Source organism: Telmatherina bonti, assembly GCF_933228915.1.
Source record: "Telmatherina bonti genome assembly, chromosome: 3".
In the NCBI taxonomy this organism is placed as follows: domain Eukaryota; kingdom Metazoa; phylum Chordata; class Actinopteri; order Atheriniformes; family Telmatherinidae; genus Telmatherina; species Telmatherina bonti.
In genome coordinates, this window is record NC_136621.1 from 13410635 (window position 1) to 13427901 (window position 17267).

At 40.7% G+C, this 17267-nt stretch overlaps 1 protein-coding gene across 2 annotated transcripts in view; it reads left to right on the forward strand.

Moving 5' to 3' along the window:
* Positions 1–17267, forward strand: part of rptor (regulatory associated protein of MTOR, complex 1) — a 235132-nt gene that overhangs the window by 84940 nt on the left and 132925 nt on the right. For both annotated transcript variants that reach the window (XM_079265219.1, XM_079265220.1), the window contains exon 7: positions 6710–6885. In XM_079265219.1, the coding sequence (XP_079121345.1) occupies positions 6710–6885 (176 nt within the window). The remainder of the gene's footprint in view (positions 1–6709; positions 6886–17267) is intronic.

A 17267-nucleotide genomic window follows, 5' to 3' on the forward strand; every position in this document is an offset into this window, starting at 1 on the left:
CAGCTGCATCTTAAGAAACCTGTCGGTAGAGGGGATGTGTTGTTTTCTGTTGTTTACTTTGACAAAGTTTTGCTGTTATTGAGAATATTTCAGCCATGATGGCTTCCAGTTGGATCTTTTGTGCTCAGATACGTACAGATTCTCTTTTCCTACCAGGAAGCTGTGAACCCCCCCACAACCCCAGACTACATAGTTATTTTATATCCGACTCAATAACACATATTTTGAAATATTGCTTATATCACTTCAATTCATTTGCTTTGGTTTTCGGTTTAAAAAATGAAGGTTTTTAGACATTTTCTTGAAAACAAATGATAAATAAAAACTTGGCATGGAGCTGCTTAGCCATCAGACAGGCTACGGACAGTCAAAACCTCTCAGGTAGGACCTAAAAAAGACTCGTATAAACTACGGTACAGCGAGAGGCAGTTTCTTAGGTATAAACAGGAAACATATGTGGGACATTCTCCAGTGGTTATGAGCACTCGGAGTTGTCTGTGTGCATCGGAGTGCTCATCATACATGCAGAGATGCTGTCTTGCTGTGAGAGTGAAACTACATTTTAGACTTGGACTATATTTGACTTTTCCACAGTGGGGCATTCAGTGTGCTCCAAATGCATCCCCTGCATCATCATGCTGGAAGTATTCCTCCCAAAATGGGATTTTCATGCTTTATCTGAAGGACCTGAGTCAGAGAATCAGCTCAGGAAGTGCTTCGGTTAAATGTAAAGGAAGTTGCATAACGTCCAGGAGCAATTTCCCTTTTCCTCCTCGGCAGTTGCTCTTTCCAGCGTCTCACGCAGGAAGTGTGCAGCAGAGCGGAGTAATGGAAGATAAAGAGAGGTGATGACTTCCTGAGAATCTTTAATCATACAGGAGAAGATCCATGCAGGGAATTCTCCACCTCGCTCACACACCGGCACGTCTCGGTGTCGCAACACATGGAAGTCCCCAAACGGATTTATCTGCCGATGACCTTACGCTCCTCGCTTTGTCGCTGCAACGACGTGCCGGATCCCACCGAGGTCTGTTTTATTGGAGGTGCAGTGATGCGGATGAAACGCACAAATGAGATGAAAGAGTGGAAGACATGAAGCAGCCAGCGGATGTTTTATAACACACACACACACACACACACGCACACATCAGGCTGCTTCTCTGGTCCAAGCAGTTCATCGGTGTGCGAGTTGGATGTGAGCTCTTGAGTGCACAATTACAGAGCCACCTGCTTCCTTTTAAATATCTAATCACTTCCTGTGTGCACTCAGCAAACATGCTCAGTGCATTAGCTTGGAAGGTCGTGTGTGTATGTGTGTGTGTGTGCTTCATAGAGTACCACCGCTGCAGTCAGACACTCTGGCCTTTCTGTGTGTGTGTTCTGGGTTAGTTGTGGTGCGGCTGGTGTTTCCAGGATGTTCATGCTAAGCTCCGTCTCCTTGTATCATTTTAATGAATAATAAATGCACGTCTGTAAAAAAAAAATCAATCTCTCAATTAAAGTCGCATTTTGTTTGCCTTGCGTGCACATGCATGGCGGCCTTCTTCTGCTGAGGCCGCATTGCATCTGAAATCCTCCCCACATGTAGAATCTGTTCCACAAATCACTTTAAAAAGAGCGAAATCCATGCAGTCACGTTGTGCCGCGTTATCCTCGGTGAAAGAGAGGAAAGAAAGCTATCGAGATGATTTTCAGGGTAATTCACAAGATTACAGTATGCTAATGTGATAATTGTAGACGCTTGGCATTAATCAGCTTCTGCTGGCGCCGGTTTTACATTTACCGCCGTTGTCACACGCCGACTTCAGATTTCTTTAAAGAGATTGACACAAGGAGAATCTTCAGAGACGTACATGTTTCTCATTGATGTCTGTCTGTGGAAGGGATTTTACCTCATTAGATGCTCAGAAGAGGAATTATGTTACAAGACAAATGGCAGTGATCCATCAGCATCCTCCGATGACTGCGACACAACAAGAGAAAAGGCAAATGTGTTTAGGAGCAGAAATATATATTGTTGTGAGGCACTTTGTGACCTTGTGTCGATGAAAAGCGCTATATAAATAAAGTTTATCTTATCTTAACTTAATACAGACAGTTCTGCATTGTTTATATCATTATTAGTCTGTGTGCAGAACTTTGCAGTAAATACACATTTTCCTCCACTTGTTACACAACTTATTAATGAGCTATTTTAATATCAGAAAAATGTATAAAAAGACGTATTATATAAACTTATAGTCGATGCAGTTTTTTTTTCCTTGTTTTTTTTCTACAATGAGGTAGTTTTACTAGAAAATGTGGTGAAAATTCATGTTTGCTTAAACAGTTATATAAATTAAATGGACATTTTTATTTTTCCTTCAGTCACTAATTATGTATATATTCCTGTTGTGCTTCTCTGGCAGCTTGGAGATAATTTTCTTTATGCATTTTCTCACCTGATCCTCAAACTGATAGAGGGAAAGAAAACAAGGACTTCCCCTTAGTGCATGCCTTGTGTGGCTTTGGTGTAAGTTTTATAGCACATGCAGTAATCATGTAAACTGTGCTCCTTTAATGGCATCACCACCCAAACTCCAGATGCTCAGCCTTTCCAACCAACATGAGGTTTGCACGTGGGTTTCTGTCCCATGTAAAACCAGGTTTTTGATCAGTGGTGAAGCCAATCTGAGTGACGTTTTGAGAAGCAACAACATAAAAAAGTGAATTTGACATGTTTCCATTGATTGGTTTGAAGCAAATAAACCAGCCTGCAGAGGGTGGAGGTGTGTGTTATGCTGCTGTTGGTTGTAGTTGTAGAAGAAAGACTTCTAACAGGAAACTAAAGTCATGGAGAGGAAAAACAACTGCAGTGGACATCCACATGAAGAAAACAAGAGAAATGACTCTAATCTCTGGGAATAAATGGGAGATTTTTGTTTGCATTTTATATTTTCTCAGGTGAAATTCAGTTGATAAATCTGTTCCTCTTCAAGTCTTAAAAGCAAAAGAAAATCACCTGCAGTGAGAATATGAGCTCTTTAGTTTCCATATATTTTCTCAGTTTGGCTGCTTTGGGGTGTAAAATAAAGGGAATGATGAAGTATAGCAGGCTGGGCCGAATTACGGGGTGCAGGTGAGAGTGGGTTGCTCGCCTGAGAGAGAGAGACGGCTCATACATCAGACATGGGAACACTTTTTACATCATTCCTAAACGGCAATTTGGAGGCGGAGTAATGGCAAAAAGAGGAAGACGCATCCACTCTGAGGAAGATGTGTAGAGCCGCAGCAGAGATGCAGCAGAAGATGTTGCATGTCTCTGGAGAACGTAGTGATACTTCTTCTTCGTCACTTACTGCAGTTTAACTCCACAGTAGCAGATCACTTCTTTCCTGGTGTGAAATGTTGATGTAGCTGTAGAGCAGAAGCCCGTCCCCTATGAAACTTAGCAGTTTTTTTTATTAACAAGCCTTTAACAGATCAGACTCTTAAGTTTCTGGTTTTCTTCAGGTTAACCTGCTGCAGATTTTCTGTGTTGAGTCTGATGATCGAGTCTTAAACCTGCCAGCGGATGCTTATGACTTGTGTGTTTTTTCTTCTTGTTTGTTTTTCTTTTTCGTTTACAACATGGCCTGTTTTCTAACAGTCTGTAACAGTTTGCAGATTTCTCACATCCTCTCTTTTCCTGCTTGCTTGTAATCCCCCAAGTGTTTGCAAACACAAAAGTAGTTTTAGCACCTAAAGCAACACTTTCTCCTTCAGTAAACAGCTGTATCCAGTCCATACAGCTATTCTAGTTTGCCATGTTGCATCAGTTATGTAAACTTTTAGCTTTATATTATATCTATTTGTGCATTGTTTCATCTTTGCTAAGATGCTATATTTTAGTATTTCTCATTATTTGTCACCAGTTTTTATGTCCAGTTTTTATGTCTGTCAATCAACCTATAAAGTGCTTCCTTATACGAAGATATGGTGACGCAGTGTTATTCACTGAAAATCTAATAACAAACAAACATAAAATCTGTACCCATAAAGGTGCGTAGACCACAAGTCACACATATATACATAAACATGACATTTACACACACATATATACACAACATGCTCTCCTATTGTTGCAGTAGTCAAAATGAAAACGTAAATGCAAAGAGGTGAATTTGTGACATTCATGGATGTAAGTTTTAATGCATAAGTTTAAGTTTACAGTCAAGATGTATTAAAACAATGAGTTTGCTGTTATCTGTGTAAATACAAGCTGCTTTGGGCCATGTAGGTGCTTTGTTACAGAGGTGAACTAAACACACACAAACACAAACCTCCGTTATCTTGCTGGTTTTGACTCAAAAAGTTTGGGAAGTGCTGCTGCAGGCGGATGAGACATTAGTAGAAAAATCCGACCCTCCTACAAATATCCTCTGAATCTGTAATTTATCAAAGCCTCCAGGTGGGTTTGTGTTCATTTACCCTTTTTTTAAAGTCAGCTTGTGATCTTAAATTGTTCGGTTGAGTGACTCTTTTGTCTTCAGGCACTTTGTTGTAATAAAAGCAAAGAGTTTCTTCTCTCCTGATGGCAGTAATGACTGCAGATCCAGATCATGGATATTTTTAGGTTTCAGTTTCCAAAGCTGAATTGATGCTAATTTCCCTGTTTACAAAAAACAAAAACAAAAAAAAAAAAGGCAAATAGAGGTGGTAAGAATGATAATATAATAATCTCCATGGCTAATTTCGTTCTGCACAAGGCTCCAGAATGAACGAAACGGGCTGTTGATGATAAAGGAAAGTCTTGGATTGCTGCTTCCATTAAGACCAACAGCTCATTAAAGCCTACTCGGCAAAAGACAGAAGCCATATTGAACTCCCAGCAAACAAATCAGCAGAACAGCAACACAATGAGTGCATTTATAGTCAGGAGCTCCAGATATAATTAAAGTTTTACATAATGCACATGCCTCCTCCATGTGTCACGTTTGCAAGTATTGACTGGGCTGGCCCGCAATGTGGGAAATCACTCTAGTTCTGCTCTCCGAATAGACCAGGAGGGGATTGTTTACCTCCACAGACCACCCGCAGAAGAGGAAAGGAAATTTTCTCACCAAGTTAAAAAATGTACAACATTATCATCATCATCTTCTCATACGTGCCCACGTGGTTGTGCAGAAGAGGAGGAAAAGGACTTTCATTGCTTTCTCCAAACTTCATAACGGCAGACAAAAGATGGAGATGTTATTAGTTTCAGGCTTTTGTGGGATTTCTTATGTTTTATCAGCTCTGCGTTTCAATTTTTAATGCGGTAAGCACAATACAGCCGCTTATACACACCAAGCTGGAAGAACATCTGCAGCTTTCAGCTGGTAATGGATGCAGCTCTTCACAATTACAATGAGCTAATTCCGTTAGACGCACAAAAGAAAAAATCGGTTTTGAAAGGTGTAAACAGATAGAATATTACCTCAGAGTTTTCATTTCATGTCTTATTGGGTCTTTAGCTTCAGCATATCATTATTGCCTCCGCTTCCTTGCCAAAGTATGTCTCCATCCGTTGCCAACAGCTCCCTGTGTTGCAATGTGTAATTATGCTTCTTGCTATTACAGCCATAAAGGACAGAAAAACCCACAGTTTTTCTCTAAATTAGCCGTTGTACAACTCTGTCTTTTCTTAAATGTTTCCACCAACCTGGGTGGAAAACCTCTGGGAGTTACTGCTGAATGTTTCTCCTCAAGTTTCCTATTAACCACATATCACTTTACAACCGCAACAGGTGATCTCTCGCCTCAGTTTCTGCAGCTTCTTCAGGTTTTTTCTCCATATTCCAACCCCTGCATGATGTTGCCACCTCCATGCTTCACAGGAGGGTTGGTATTAGGTGAACTTCATGAATTGCATTCTGTCCTGATCTGCACTTTAACTTGTGAAACTATTTCGATAAATAGTTATGTCTCCGTTCAATCAGTGTCATTGGTGGATGGTCCGGTTCTAGACACGTTCTCCATCATTTTTTTTGTTTTTATTTTCAGCTCATTTGTTTAATATATTTTACACATAATTTGTACGCCAGTGTCTGTCCTCTGAACAAGGGCAAAGCACACACATGGGTTATATTGGGTGTAAATATGGTTCATACATATATTTTTGTTTGTAGCCTTGACTTGCAGCCATGAGTAAATGTGAGTGCAGCAGCCAAAACTCAGCCACATGAGCGCCACAGCTGGCCTACAAGGAAACTGTCATAACGTATGTCCAGACAGGCTTTCTGTATCGGAACCACTTCTGGTCCACAAAATGCTCGCCGTGATCCCATGACAGATGTGAACTACATCGACAAACAGTATGCAGCATCAGTCAAAGGTCTGGACACAATTTCCAATTAAATCTAATGGAAAAGTGGGTCCAAACATTTGACTGGTGCTGTGTGTATATATACACACACACATATATATATATATATATATATATATATATATATATATATATATATATATATATATGTGTGTGTATGTGTATATGTTTAAACCGGGATGTCCGTCAACCGGCATCTCTGCTATCTGTGATCTTCCTGAGAAAAACAGTCTGGTTGTGGAGCTAGCGGTACTTGTGGACAATGATCCAGACTCCTCCTCAGATTTCAGCTGTGAGCTGCCCTCTGGGAGGAGATTTGGAGGTTTGGCCAACTTCAGCAGATTTAACCTGAAGAATCCATTGTCTTGCTGTGTGTCCATTCAGGTGGCAGCCATCAATCCCAGCCACCCACTTGCACAGATGCCGCTGCCACCCTCCATGAAGAACTGCATCCAGCTGGCCGCCTGCGAGGCCAGTGAGCTTCTGCCAATGAACCCAGACCTCCCAGCGGACCTCTTCACCTCCTGCCTCACCACACCCATCAAGATAGCCCTCCGATGGTAAGACCTCGCTCTTCCTTCCTCGTCCTTCAGCAGCTTCGTAGTGTGCATTAAACATCTAAAACACAGAACTTGATGAAGACATTTTAAACAGCAGGAGAAATTGAAGTTATGAGATTTGTTAGTGAGCAAACAAACTCATCCTCCTGCTCATGAAAGGGTTAATGATCAGTACAGTTGGGGTTTACCTTCCCAGATGGTTTACTTGTCTAAAATAATCACAAAAGAACCAGCATTTTCATTTAAAGCAGGCAGGAGTGTCAGTCATTCATGCGTTTCTAAAAGCTGTTTGCCGATCACTTGGACGCTGCGAGAACGCGGCTTTGTATCTCGAACAAAGAGCAAACGTTCCACCGAGCTGCTGCTAAGTATTCAGCTGATGAGAAACATTCAGGTCAGATGAAGAATGCAGGCCGACATCATCCGCAGCGATGCAGGGGTGATGATCCCTGCAGAGAGGGCTTCCATAAAACAGGTGAAAGATATTTAAGTAAAATGAGGTTTGACTGCTACAGCAGCCTGATGGAAATTCACTGGGAGGCTTCATTCACAACTCTGGACAGATGAGAGATTGAAACCAACAGGAGATGATGCAATCAGCTCAGAAAGGTTGCCTTAATTTACAGCTTCCTAAGGATGTAGAATATAAAATGCCATTTATATTTAGAGCTTTTATTTATTTTTTGGGCCCTGCTTTCCGTGATGTGTGTATCATGGTTGTCGAGATTATGTTTGGGAAAAAATAATCAATGAGAACATCTGTAGAATGCGGACGTTTTTCTTTTTATTACTTCTTGAAGCCATTAGTACCAGATTTCCTGTGGACAGGTTCTGACAAATAGAAATGAAGTTTTACTCTGTTTCCCTTTCAAGTACCCGTAAATGTTATTCAAGGTTGTAAAGCTTCGATTCCTGAGATGTGAAGGATGCAGATGGTTCCAGGCGACAACCATAAGCGCAGGTTCAGTAAACACTGATTTCAAACCAGTCGCTAACGCAATTTACCTTTTAGCCACACTGTACTTCAGTATTAGACGATACTGCAAGTAGCAGTAAAACAAGTTTTTTATCCATTAAGAAATGTTTTAGGTGGAGTTCATTTTAACGGGTTCATTATCTTCATGATGTGTTTGATTACTGTAGTCTGAAGGGTTGATTTCAGAGGAAATGTGTTTTCTAACACATGATTTAATTCATTTATAAGTTGTCAGAAAACACATCAATAACCGTGTTTACATGTGTAGAAGTTCTTCAGTCGGGTGTATTTATACGAGGCTGAAACAGTTACACTAATCATGACGTGTGTTTACATGCATCACAAATCATTTTGACACGTGCAGAATTATGTCTGACTTTGTGGAAACAGCAGTAGACAAAGAACCGCTGATTTCAGGTCTAAACAAACTGCTGTGTGTGTGTTTATTACCGTCTTACTGAGTTCAGTTTGTCCTACTTCATTATTTTGAGTTATTTTAAAATCTAAAGCATTTAGAGTATTTGTATCTCCTACTGATCACTTCGGTTATAATCCCACCATCAGCTGTCTTCTTTCTTCTCACATAAATTTATTGGGTGAAGTGAAGGTTGTAAAGGAAGCCATATGGTAAACACGGGATTGCGTTACATTAATGTACAGCCAAGCGGCAACCTCTGGTGGTTAAAAGTGAAACCTATGTGGAAGTGCATAAAACTGCAGTTCCCCCTTCATCCGCTAGGGGCTCCAAAACAGAACAAATCCCCATAGACTCCCATGTTAAAAAGGCCAACTTCATTGCAGAAATAAACATGTTTACAGCCTGGTTCAAAAATCCTTTTTGGTTTATAGGCCAGGTTTACCTTCATGACAACTGTGGGGGGAGTGAAGTTTTTTCTAACTCGCCCGTTTAAAAGTAATTCAATCTCGAAGTTCGGCATATTTAGGGGCGTGTCCCTTTGATTGACAGGTACCCGACCTCCCGCTTCAAGTCAGAAGAACGTAGAACAACCGCGGTTTTTAGCCGGTTAACAACGTGACTTAGCTTTCGCCTGCTTACCTCCGTTAGCCGGTTAGCTCCTGTTATCTCTGGGTTAGCTTTTAGCTACAGAAAACTTGGAGTTCACTCAATGTCAATCATCCACCATGACGCTCACAGCCCCCTTCTCAGCTCCACCTCTTTGCCCATATATGTATTTTCCGGGTGAGACGACGCGCATGACGCTGCCAAGATGGCGATGGTAGGAACCTCCCACCGAGCTTCAATTCCGCTCTTCAGAAACCTATGGGTGATGTCATGGAGACTACGTCCATCTCTTTATATGCAGTCTATGTGTACAGCTGACGTAATGATAATTTCTACTCAACATTCGAAATATGTGTTTCAATGCACACTGATGGGAACAACTGGAATAACCCACCCTGGATCAGAATGAAATGGATCCAAATGAGCAGCATCCAGTCTTCTGATTGGTGTGTTTACATGAAGAATTTTTTTTCTGAAGAGAACTTTTTGTGTCCATGTGAACATGCTAGTGATAAAGTTTAGTTTATGCTTGATTGAGTGTAACCACAAAGAATCCATCTAAAGTCTTGTTTATTCTTAATGCAGAACAACAACATGCTTAAAGTTTCATCCTTCTCTTGTGTTGGTTTCTCACGTAATTTGGTCCATTTTCACGGGGTCTTGCTTTTCGTCACTTGACACAGAAAACGGAACAAAACCACCAGAAATCTCAGGGACTTTAAGTATCACCACTGATATACAACCAGCGAGACTTTTAAACCAGAGAAGAAGAGGAAGACAACACAGACAACACCAAATAAAAAGCATCTGAAGAAGATGCAGATGAACTTCAGGAAAACAGCTAAATATCTTTGGATGTATCTGTGGATTTCTTCTTCTGGTGTTTTTAGACTGTTCTAAACAACACAAGCACATTTCCAGGGCCAAAACGCAGAAATGAACTTTGAACTCAGCACTGTGTACTAGTGGATAAACTGACTTAACAACACACAACGGAAAAGACGGAGTGAAGTATAAGAGCCGCGACAGTGGACAAGGTTCGAAACTGACATTCACATTTAGCCACCGAGCCAAACCACTTCCTGTCCAGTCGCGTCAACGAGTTCTTCCCAATGGATTCCAAGGTGTTCCTAAACCAGATGAGAAATATAAAGTCTCGCTGAGACCAGAGTCTGTCCTGTGTTCAGATCACCTCCCACGGGACACGTCTGTAGTCCCGAGCTGTGACCCGAGTTCCTCCCTGAATGACTGAGCTGCTGCAGAGAAGATGAGTATTGATGAGAAAACAATACGAGGAGAAGCCGTGTAGCTGTCCATCTTTAGTACCAGGGAGGTATTGTTGGCATCCCTGCTGTATCTTCATTAGCTCACAGTTCATTTTATAGGGGACACATTAATCCAAAAATGAAATGGTCAACTTATTTTACCAATATCACTGTAACAGTATGAACTCAAAAATCGAATCGAAAGATCGAATATCGGGATATTTTGCTTCACAATTTAAAAAATGGATTTTGTTTTACAAAAAAAAAGGATTTTTTTTTTTCCAGATAAATAAAACTAATCCATTATAAAACTTTGTAATTTTTATTGTTTTTATTGATCTTTTTACTTGTCTTCTTGGTCATTATAGCAGCAGAATGATGGTCTGGCTACTGTGTTGTTTTTTCCTAATTGAAATCAAGAAAAATGACGAGCAAAACAAAGTTATGTTTATTTTTTTTCGTTTTTAATCTCTAATAATCAGCAATATTGAAAAATTGTGAGAATCGCAAATTAAATTGCATCGGCATCCAAAAATATCGGAATTGATGGGAACAAAAGCATCTCGTCACAGCCCTACTAGAAACTATTTCACATTTATAGTCATTTTTTTTCTGAGCTCTGACTTTATCATTTAGTGGGCAATGTAAGTACGCTGCTGCTTTATCATTCCAACCTACTTTCTTGAAATAAATCACCTGTGGTTCAGCCTGCAGTTGTTTTAGAGTTGCTTTATAGAAGCAATTGAAGCTGTGAGCATCATGCTCATAAGAAACACTGCAAATACAACGGCTGTCATTCAGCATGGTGAATAAAGTCACAGCAGACTTCGTGATAAAAACGAGGGATTTTTAGAGCTCATTAGATCACTTTAATCTGCAGGAAAGTAGGGCTGGGAGATATGACCTTTTAGTCATACCCCGATATTTTTATGGCATGTCACGATATACAGTATATATCTCAATATTTACCTTATCCTTGAATGAATGCTTTGGTGCATACAATCACATCAGTAAGATGATTTCGTGTCTACATTAAAACATAACTGTTCATACTGCATCAAGATTTGCTTATTTTAAGCATTCATGCCAAAAGGATGAAATTGTAATGAAGCAAACTGATCAAAACCATATTTATTGAACAGTTAAAGCAGTGGCAGAAACATGTCATTTTAAAACAAAATAAAGTGCCTTTGCATGATGTAATAAATGCAATGTATGAAAATAGGTGCTCTGGGGGGGGGGACTTTTCAAATGATGAAATAAATTTGTGGTACTACTACCTTTTGTGGCGACACTTTTGCGACATACTTTGCATACGACAGTTGTTTGGTCAACATCCTCTCTCCGGTATCCAAACCACCGCCAGATGAAGGATCCTGTACTATTTTTCTTCTATTCTTTTCTTTTTTTTTGCCACTGAAACAGTTTATCCCTTTGAAAAATTATTTTGAATACCATTAAAAACACATTGTATAAATCAGCTTTGTCCTGCTTTATTAAATGTTAGATTATCAATCCAGTCAACAGTCATTGTCCATCTAATGCTCAGAAAGTGCCGATCTGATCACATAATCCGTACAGTGCCTCACCACCAGGCCAGATACTCTCTTCAGTGTTCAAAGTCCTTTTGGTGCCAAAAATCAGCGCTTACCTGCATGTTTTATTTGCATGTTAATGACTGATTTCACTTTGCAGACTGAAAGTCGCCGGGCTCATTTCACAAATTTCCCACTGAAATTTCAGGTTTTTTTAAAGCATCTAAGGGGGAATGACAGGTTCCCTTTGGGGGGTGTCCGACAGCTAGCCAAATGTTTCTTTTCTGCCATAAATGTTGAGGAGTTTGGTTCATCTTTCACTGCTTTAGATCCACATCCCGCTGTGACCTTCAGCATGATGAAGAGTCACTTCTGTGTGATTAATATTTATGTCCGTTTCCGACGTTCCCTCTCGGAGAAGCAGTTGCTAAAAGACTGAAGATTGATACAGACTGAATTATTCCTTAATACTCAGAAAATGGCCGTAGTGACTTTCTTGTGGAGAATTAGCGGAGGTCAAGCTTCAGTGGTTTCTGTTTTATAAATTAATCCAACTTGCTGGTCGGTATTAAATCGGTGTAAATGTTGCTGTGTTACATACACAGTAAATATGGTGCTTGATGGGCTCATTTAGTAGAAATTTTACATGAAAAACAACACTTCAAAAGAAAAACAACTCTACTCATTTAGTCATTTATGTATTAATTCATTCAGGCATTATTTAAACTCTGAAAGGACCCAAATTACAGTTTCATCTGAACAGCCAGAACATGTTTATATTAACACGATGTTGCGGTAAACAAAGCATCCTTACAGGAAATTAGCTTTCCCTTTCTTCTTTAATTCTAATAAAACACTCTCTTCGGGGATTCATACATTGTGAAGATGATGTTAGCTAACTTTTTGTATTGGATGCTGATAAGCTGTACTACAGAAACTGGGTTTTTCCCGCGGTTTGTTGCCAGCAGGTGTTGTCATGGTTTCCAGCTGCTGTCCTCTCTCCTCCTGCCAGCGCTGGATGACAACTTGATCAAGGAAGGTCCTGTTGCATAAACCAGCTCTTTTAAGACTCGCCTGGAAGGTTTTATGTTTTCTTCATCTAAACTCGATGCAAACCCCCCCCCCCCCCCCCCCCCCTCTCTTTCTCTTTGAGTCCCTCTTCTTAATTCTCTTTTCTCATAGTGGGGTGCTGCATCTTCTGTTTTATTATTGTCTGAATAATGAAGTGCCAAGCTGCCTTTCACCTTGATCTCACAAAGCCCCAGAGGGAGAGGCAGGGAGGCACTCAGGAAGGAAGAGGGGTGGGTGCTCGCCATAGTTAGAGTGGGTGGACAGGCGGCGGGATGCACTGATGTGCTGGCTTACCTTCACTTTAAAACTTTAATGAGATGCACTGAGGGATGGATGATGGGGTTTACACAGGGGGAGGGGAGAGTGAGCTGTGCTGGCTGAGTGCATGTGTACCTTTCATTGCTCAGCTGAGCAGAAAATCATTACTGATGGAGCGCCATCTTCAAGGGATTTCCCCGCTGCTGCGACGGACGGGAGGAATGAGGGACATGTGCATCTGAAAATAGAGATGTGGGTGCAGGATGACACAGGGAAATGTAATGAAAACTCAGGGTGAGGATCTAATATTCACAGATGCAAAAGGAGGGTCTCAGGGCCAGTCAGCTTGATGGACCACAAATCTCTTTCTCCACTACAGGGTGAAATATCATCCCCCCTTTCACACAGATTACTATGAAATGTCAACATCCTGATTCCCTGTCACACTATAACTTATCTTTTCATCGAGCAGCAACAGCAGCAGTAAAATATATCAACATGTCTCCAGTTTAAGTGGTTAGCACTGTGTGTGTGGTACAAAGACTTGAGTCCTTTGCACACTGGGACCAAGACAAATAAACGACACAAAATTGCGAATAATTAGGAGGTAATTTATCAACATTTCTATCTATGCACACCGAGTGTGATGTAAAAATGTGAATAAGTGATGAAAATTCTGAAAGAAACTCGCAAGATGGATCCACATCAAGCCAGGACATGCTGATGCTGCAGAGGTAGAGGAAAAAGAGGCGCTGGGTTCATCCTGTTCTAGAAAAGTAAGGTGAATATCATTGTTTAATACAGGAGCTCAAGTTGGACCACGGCTGCTTCAGAACGGACTTTGAAGATCTGCTTTAGCAGCTAGCTGCTTGCTTTAAGAAGCAGAAAAGATATAATAAAGACGCTCGACCATGGTGACACAAAGTTTGAATGAAATTTAGACCTGCATCGTAACTGGTGATCTATCAGTCAACACACCTTCTCTGATTGGTCGATTTTAAGTCTGTCGCATGCAAATATTAAGAAAAATAAACCTCAGTTTGAAAAAAATCAAACTAATGAAATTGCTCGACAGAATTTCTTTAATGATGTAAAGATTCACATTGATTTTACATTGACTCAACAAAATAGTATATTACGTTGATATATTACCATGTTTTCACAATACAAGATTCTAGCTGCATCCCAGTCAACATCCAGGAATAATTTTGTTGTCAGATTATGAGTTAAAATGTTTAAGATGTGTTTAAAATGTTAAAGAACATACAATTAAATGCATTAGAAAGGAGAATACACTAGATTAAATTAAGACTTAAAACTAATAATAAAACTAAGGTACTTTTAAGTAAATTGAAAGGCTGAAATACCTTATAAGACAAATGGAGACCAAACAACGTTCATGTTGTGCTACAAGCAAAGGAATAAAGCTGCGTTTTGAGGTGTGATTTAAAAGTTTCCAGTGTTTGGTCTGGGAGGGGAGCTCATTCCACAGTTCAGGTGTCAGTACAGGAAAAAACTGGTTTTAAGGGTGCAGTCATCATTATAGTCTGTTAGACTCGGTCTGATTGGGGACTCGGGTTAGTTGTAAGGGGGTGTATTCATGCAGACAGAGATTGCGGTCACGCTACACTTTGGTCTTTGGTTTACAATAATAAATCTCAAATCCCACCAAAGGTGGCGCAAAGGACAAGATCCACGTGAAGAAGAAAACTCTCGTGCTCCATGTTTAACTCGCAATAAACTATCTCTGTTTTGGTTTCTTTATTTTGTCTTATGCAAGTAAACTGCTGAAATACACTTGATGCCTTAAACAAGGCAGAGGACTCTTAACGCGATCACTATGTATTTACCCAAAATGCAACGCTACGTCAAATGCGAGAGGTAACTTTTTTTGTAGTCTGCTTCCTGTATACGGTCCACTTGATATGTGCCAAGACCTGCGTTTGTAGGCGGACTGAGTCCACTTCTTTGGTCCGAATCTGAATTTGTTTGGCGCATTCCCAGCTCCCCAAACAAAGCGGACTTTCCAAACTAACGGACTTGGATTAAATAAAAAAGGCTGATGGGAATGTGCCCTAAATCAAATAAAAAGTAGAAGTTAATATGAAAAACAAAATCACATAATAACCTTATCAGCAACTCTCGGCCATTGTGTAACGCGGGGGTGTCCAGCTTAAGTTTTTGAAGGCCACTGTCCTGCAGATTTTCAGTGTTTTCTGCCCCAACACACCTGACTAAAACTGAGTGATTGTGCAAAACTTTATAGGCTGTTGGATCCATTAAATTTGAGTCAGGTGTGTTGGAGCAGGGAAACATTAAAAACCTGCAGAACTTTGGTCACCCTAATGTTGATTTAGTTCATTTGACACCATCATGTAATAAAATGCTTTTAACCCTTAAAACTCCACTAGATATCCGAGCGCTATCACTTACATCATCAACAACTGCTCAGAAACGGTAGTGTGTCATTCTTGGGGGTAAATTGTGATCAATAGTTTACACTTTATTTCAGGTGTGTCCAGCTCTGCTACTCAAGTGCTGCTTTCATTGATGTCTACCTGCTCCAACACACCTGATTCCAATTAAGTGACTTTCCTAAAGAGCTTGTTGTTAAGTTCTGCTCAAACATGTTGGCCCATCAACCTAATTCAGGTGTGCTGCAACAGGAAACATAAAAAACCAGCAGGACTGACTTAGGACATCTCTGGTATACAGCCCTCAGTTCAGGTGTCCGTGCTGCCTTTTATGTCAGCAGGCGGTAGCGGGTAACTGGGACTTGGCAGCACAACGCAAATCTACTGCTGGCTTTGTCTAAACAGATGACATTCCTTTGCTTCAAATTACACCATGAGCAGCAGCCCTGACAGGTCATGTAAACTTGAGGAAACTTGAGGTAGTTGTCCTTCTTTTTGGGCAGGTTAGTTATATAAACTTGATTGTGTCACAAGGTGAGACAGTCATCATACGGCAGTGAAACAAACCAGTTCCATCTAACAGTGAACCCCGACATTCATATGTACGGGAGGTTTTCTGAGGTAAACTCCATTCAGAGGTCTCAAGAAAATACTAAGTGAAGGCCTATGCAGTATTATGCAACCATTTCCTCTGTAGTTCATCCTACATCAAGAGACAAGAGGGAGAAGATGAATATGTCAACATTTTTACAACTAATTTACATTTCCGTTATTAAAACCAAGGCTCCAGAATGAGATCACCATGGTGTGTGTGTGTGTGTGTGTGTGTGTGTGTGTGTGTGTGTGTGTGTGTGTGTGTGTGTGTGTGTGTGTGTGTGTGCGTGCGTGCGTGCGTGCGTGCGCGCTCTTGTGAAAATTTAATTTCCCCCGTTTCTCCTATAGACACTGAAATGAGAGGCAGATCCACATTTGTTCTCAATGAGCATAATAAGACTGTGCTTGTGTGTGTGTGTGTGTGTGTGTGTGTGTGTGTGTGTGTGTGTGTGTGTGTGTGTGTGTGTGTGTACCCCAGCTGCTTCATTACAAGTTAAATCTCATCCATAGCCATGATCTTCATCTTCAAACACTGTTTCCAGAACGTACATGAAGATTCAAGAGCGGGAAAATGAAGCACGAACAGGTCAGAATCGCCAGCAGCAACAGTCTGTGTGTGCATAATTATTCACATCCATGCAGGAAAACATCACCCCTGAGGCTGGGTTGGTATTTGTAAATCTGCTGCTATCTAAGCTGTACTGAGGAAAGCCAAGGATTCATCTGGGAGCATACCCTGATTCTTACCTAACAGGCTGTATTACATCTCTGCCAGGAAGGAAAGGAAGTCATCGAGGTCTTTGCAAGGAGCTAAAAATGGTTATTTTACAAGACTCTCCTGCTGTGCTTTTTAATCTCCACATCGTGCAGATCTTCAGCATCATAGGCCACCATCTTGCATCCTACATAAGAAGTGGGAATGTGAATGCCTCTTTATTGTTATCCAGTTTGAATGTAGAGGCTCGACAGAAACATGAAATGCCGCATCAGTAACGATGGTGGTGAATTGCCTGTGAGGGAGGTAATTGCTCTTTTTGTTCTTTAATCTACAATGAAGGACAAATAGCCTGTTGTGCTGAGTGGATAATCATGTCCACAAAGCATGTGTGAGGTTGTGTGAGGAGGCAGTTTGGCTCCAGCATTGTAAATGAAGGGTAAAGCTGTTTTTACATCTGCCAAGCTTTCTTTTTTTTTCTTTGCATAATCAGTGATGGGACCCCACCTGAGAGGTGGACGACTTTTCAG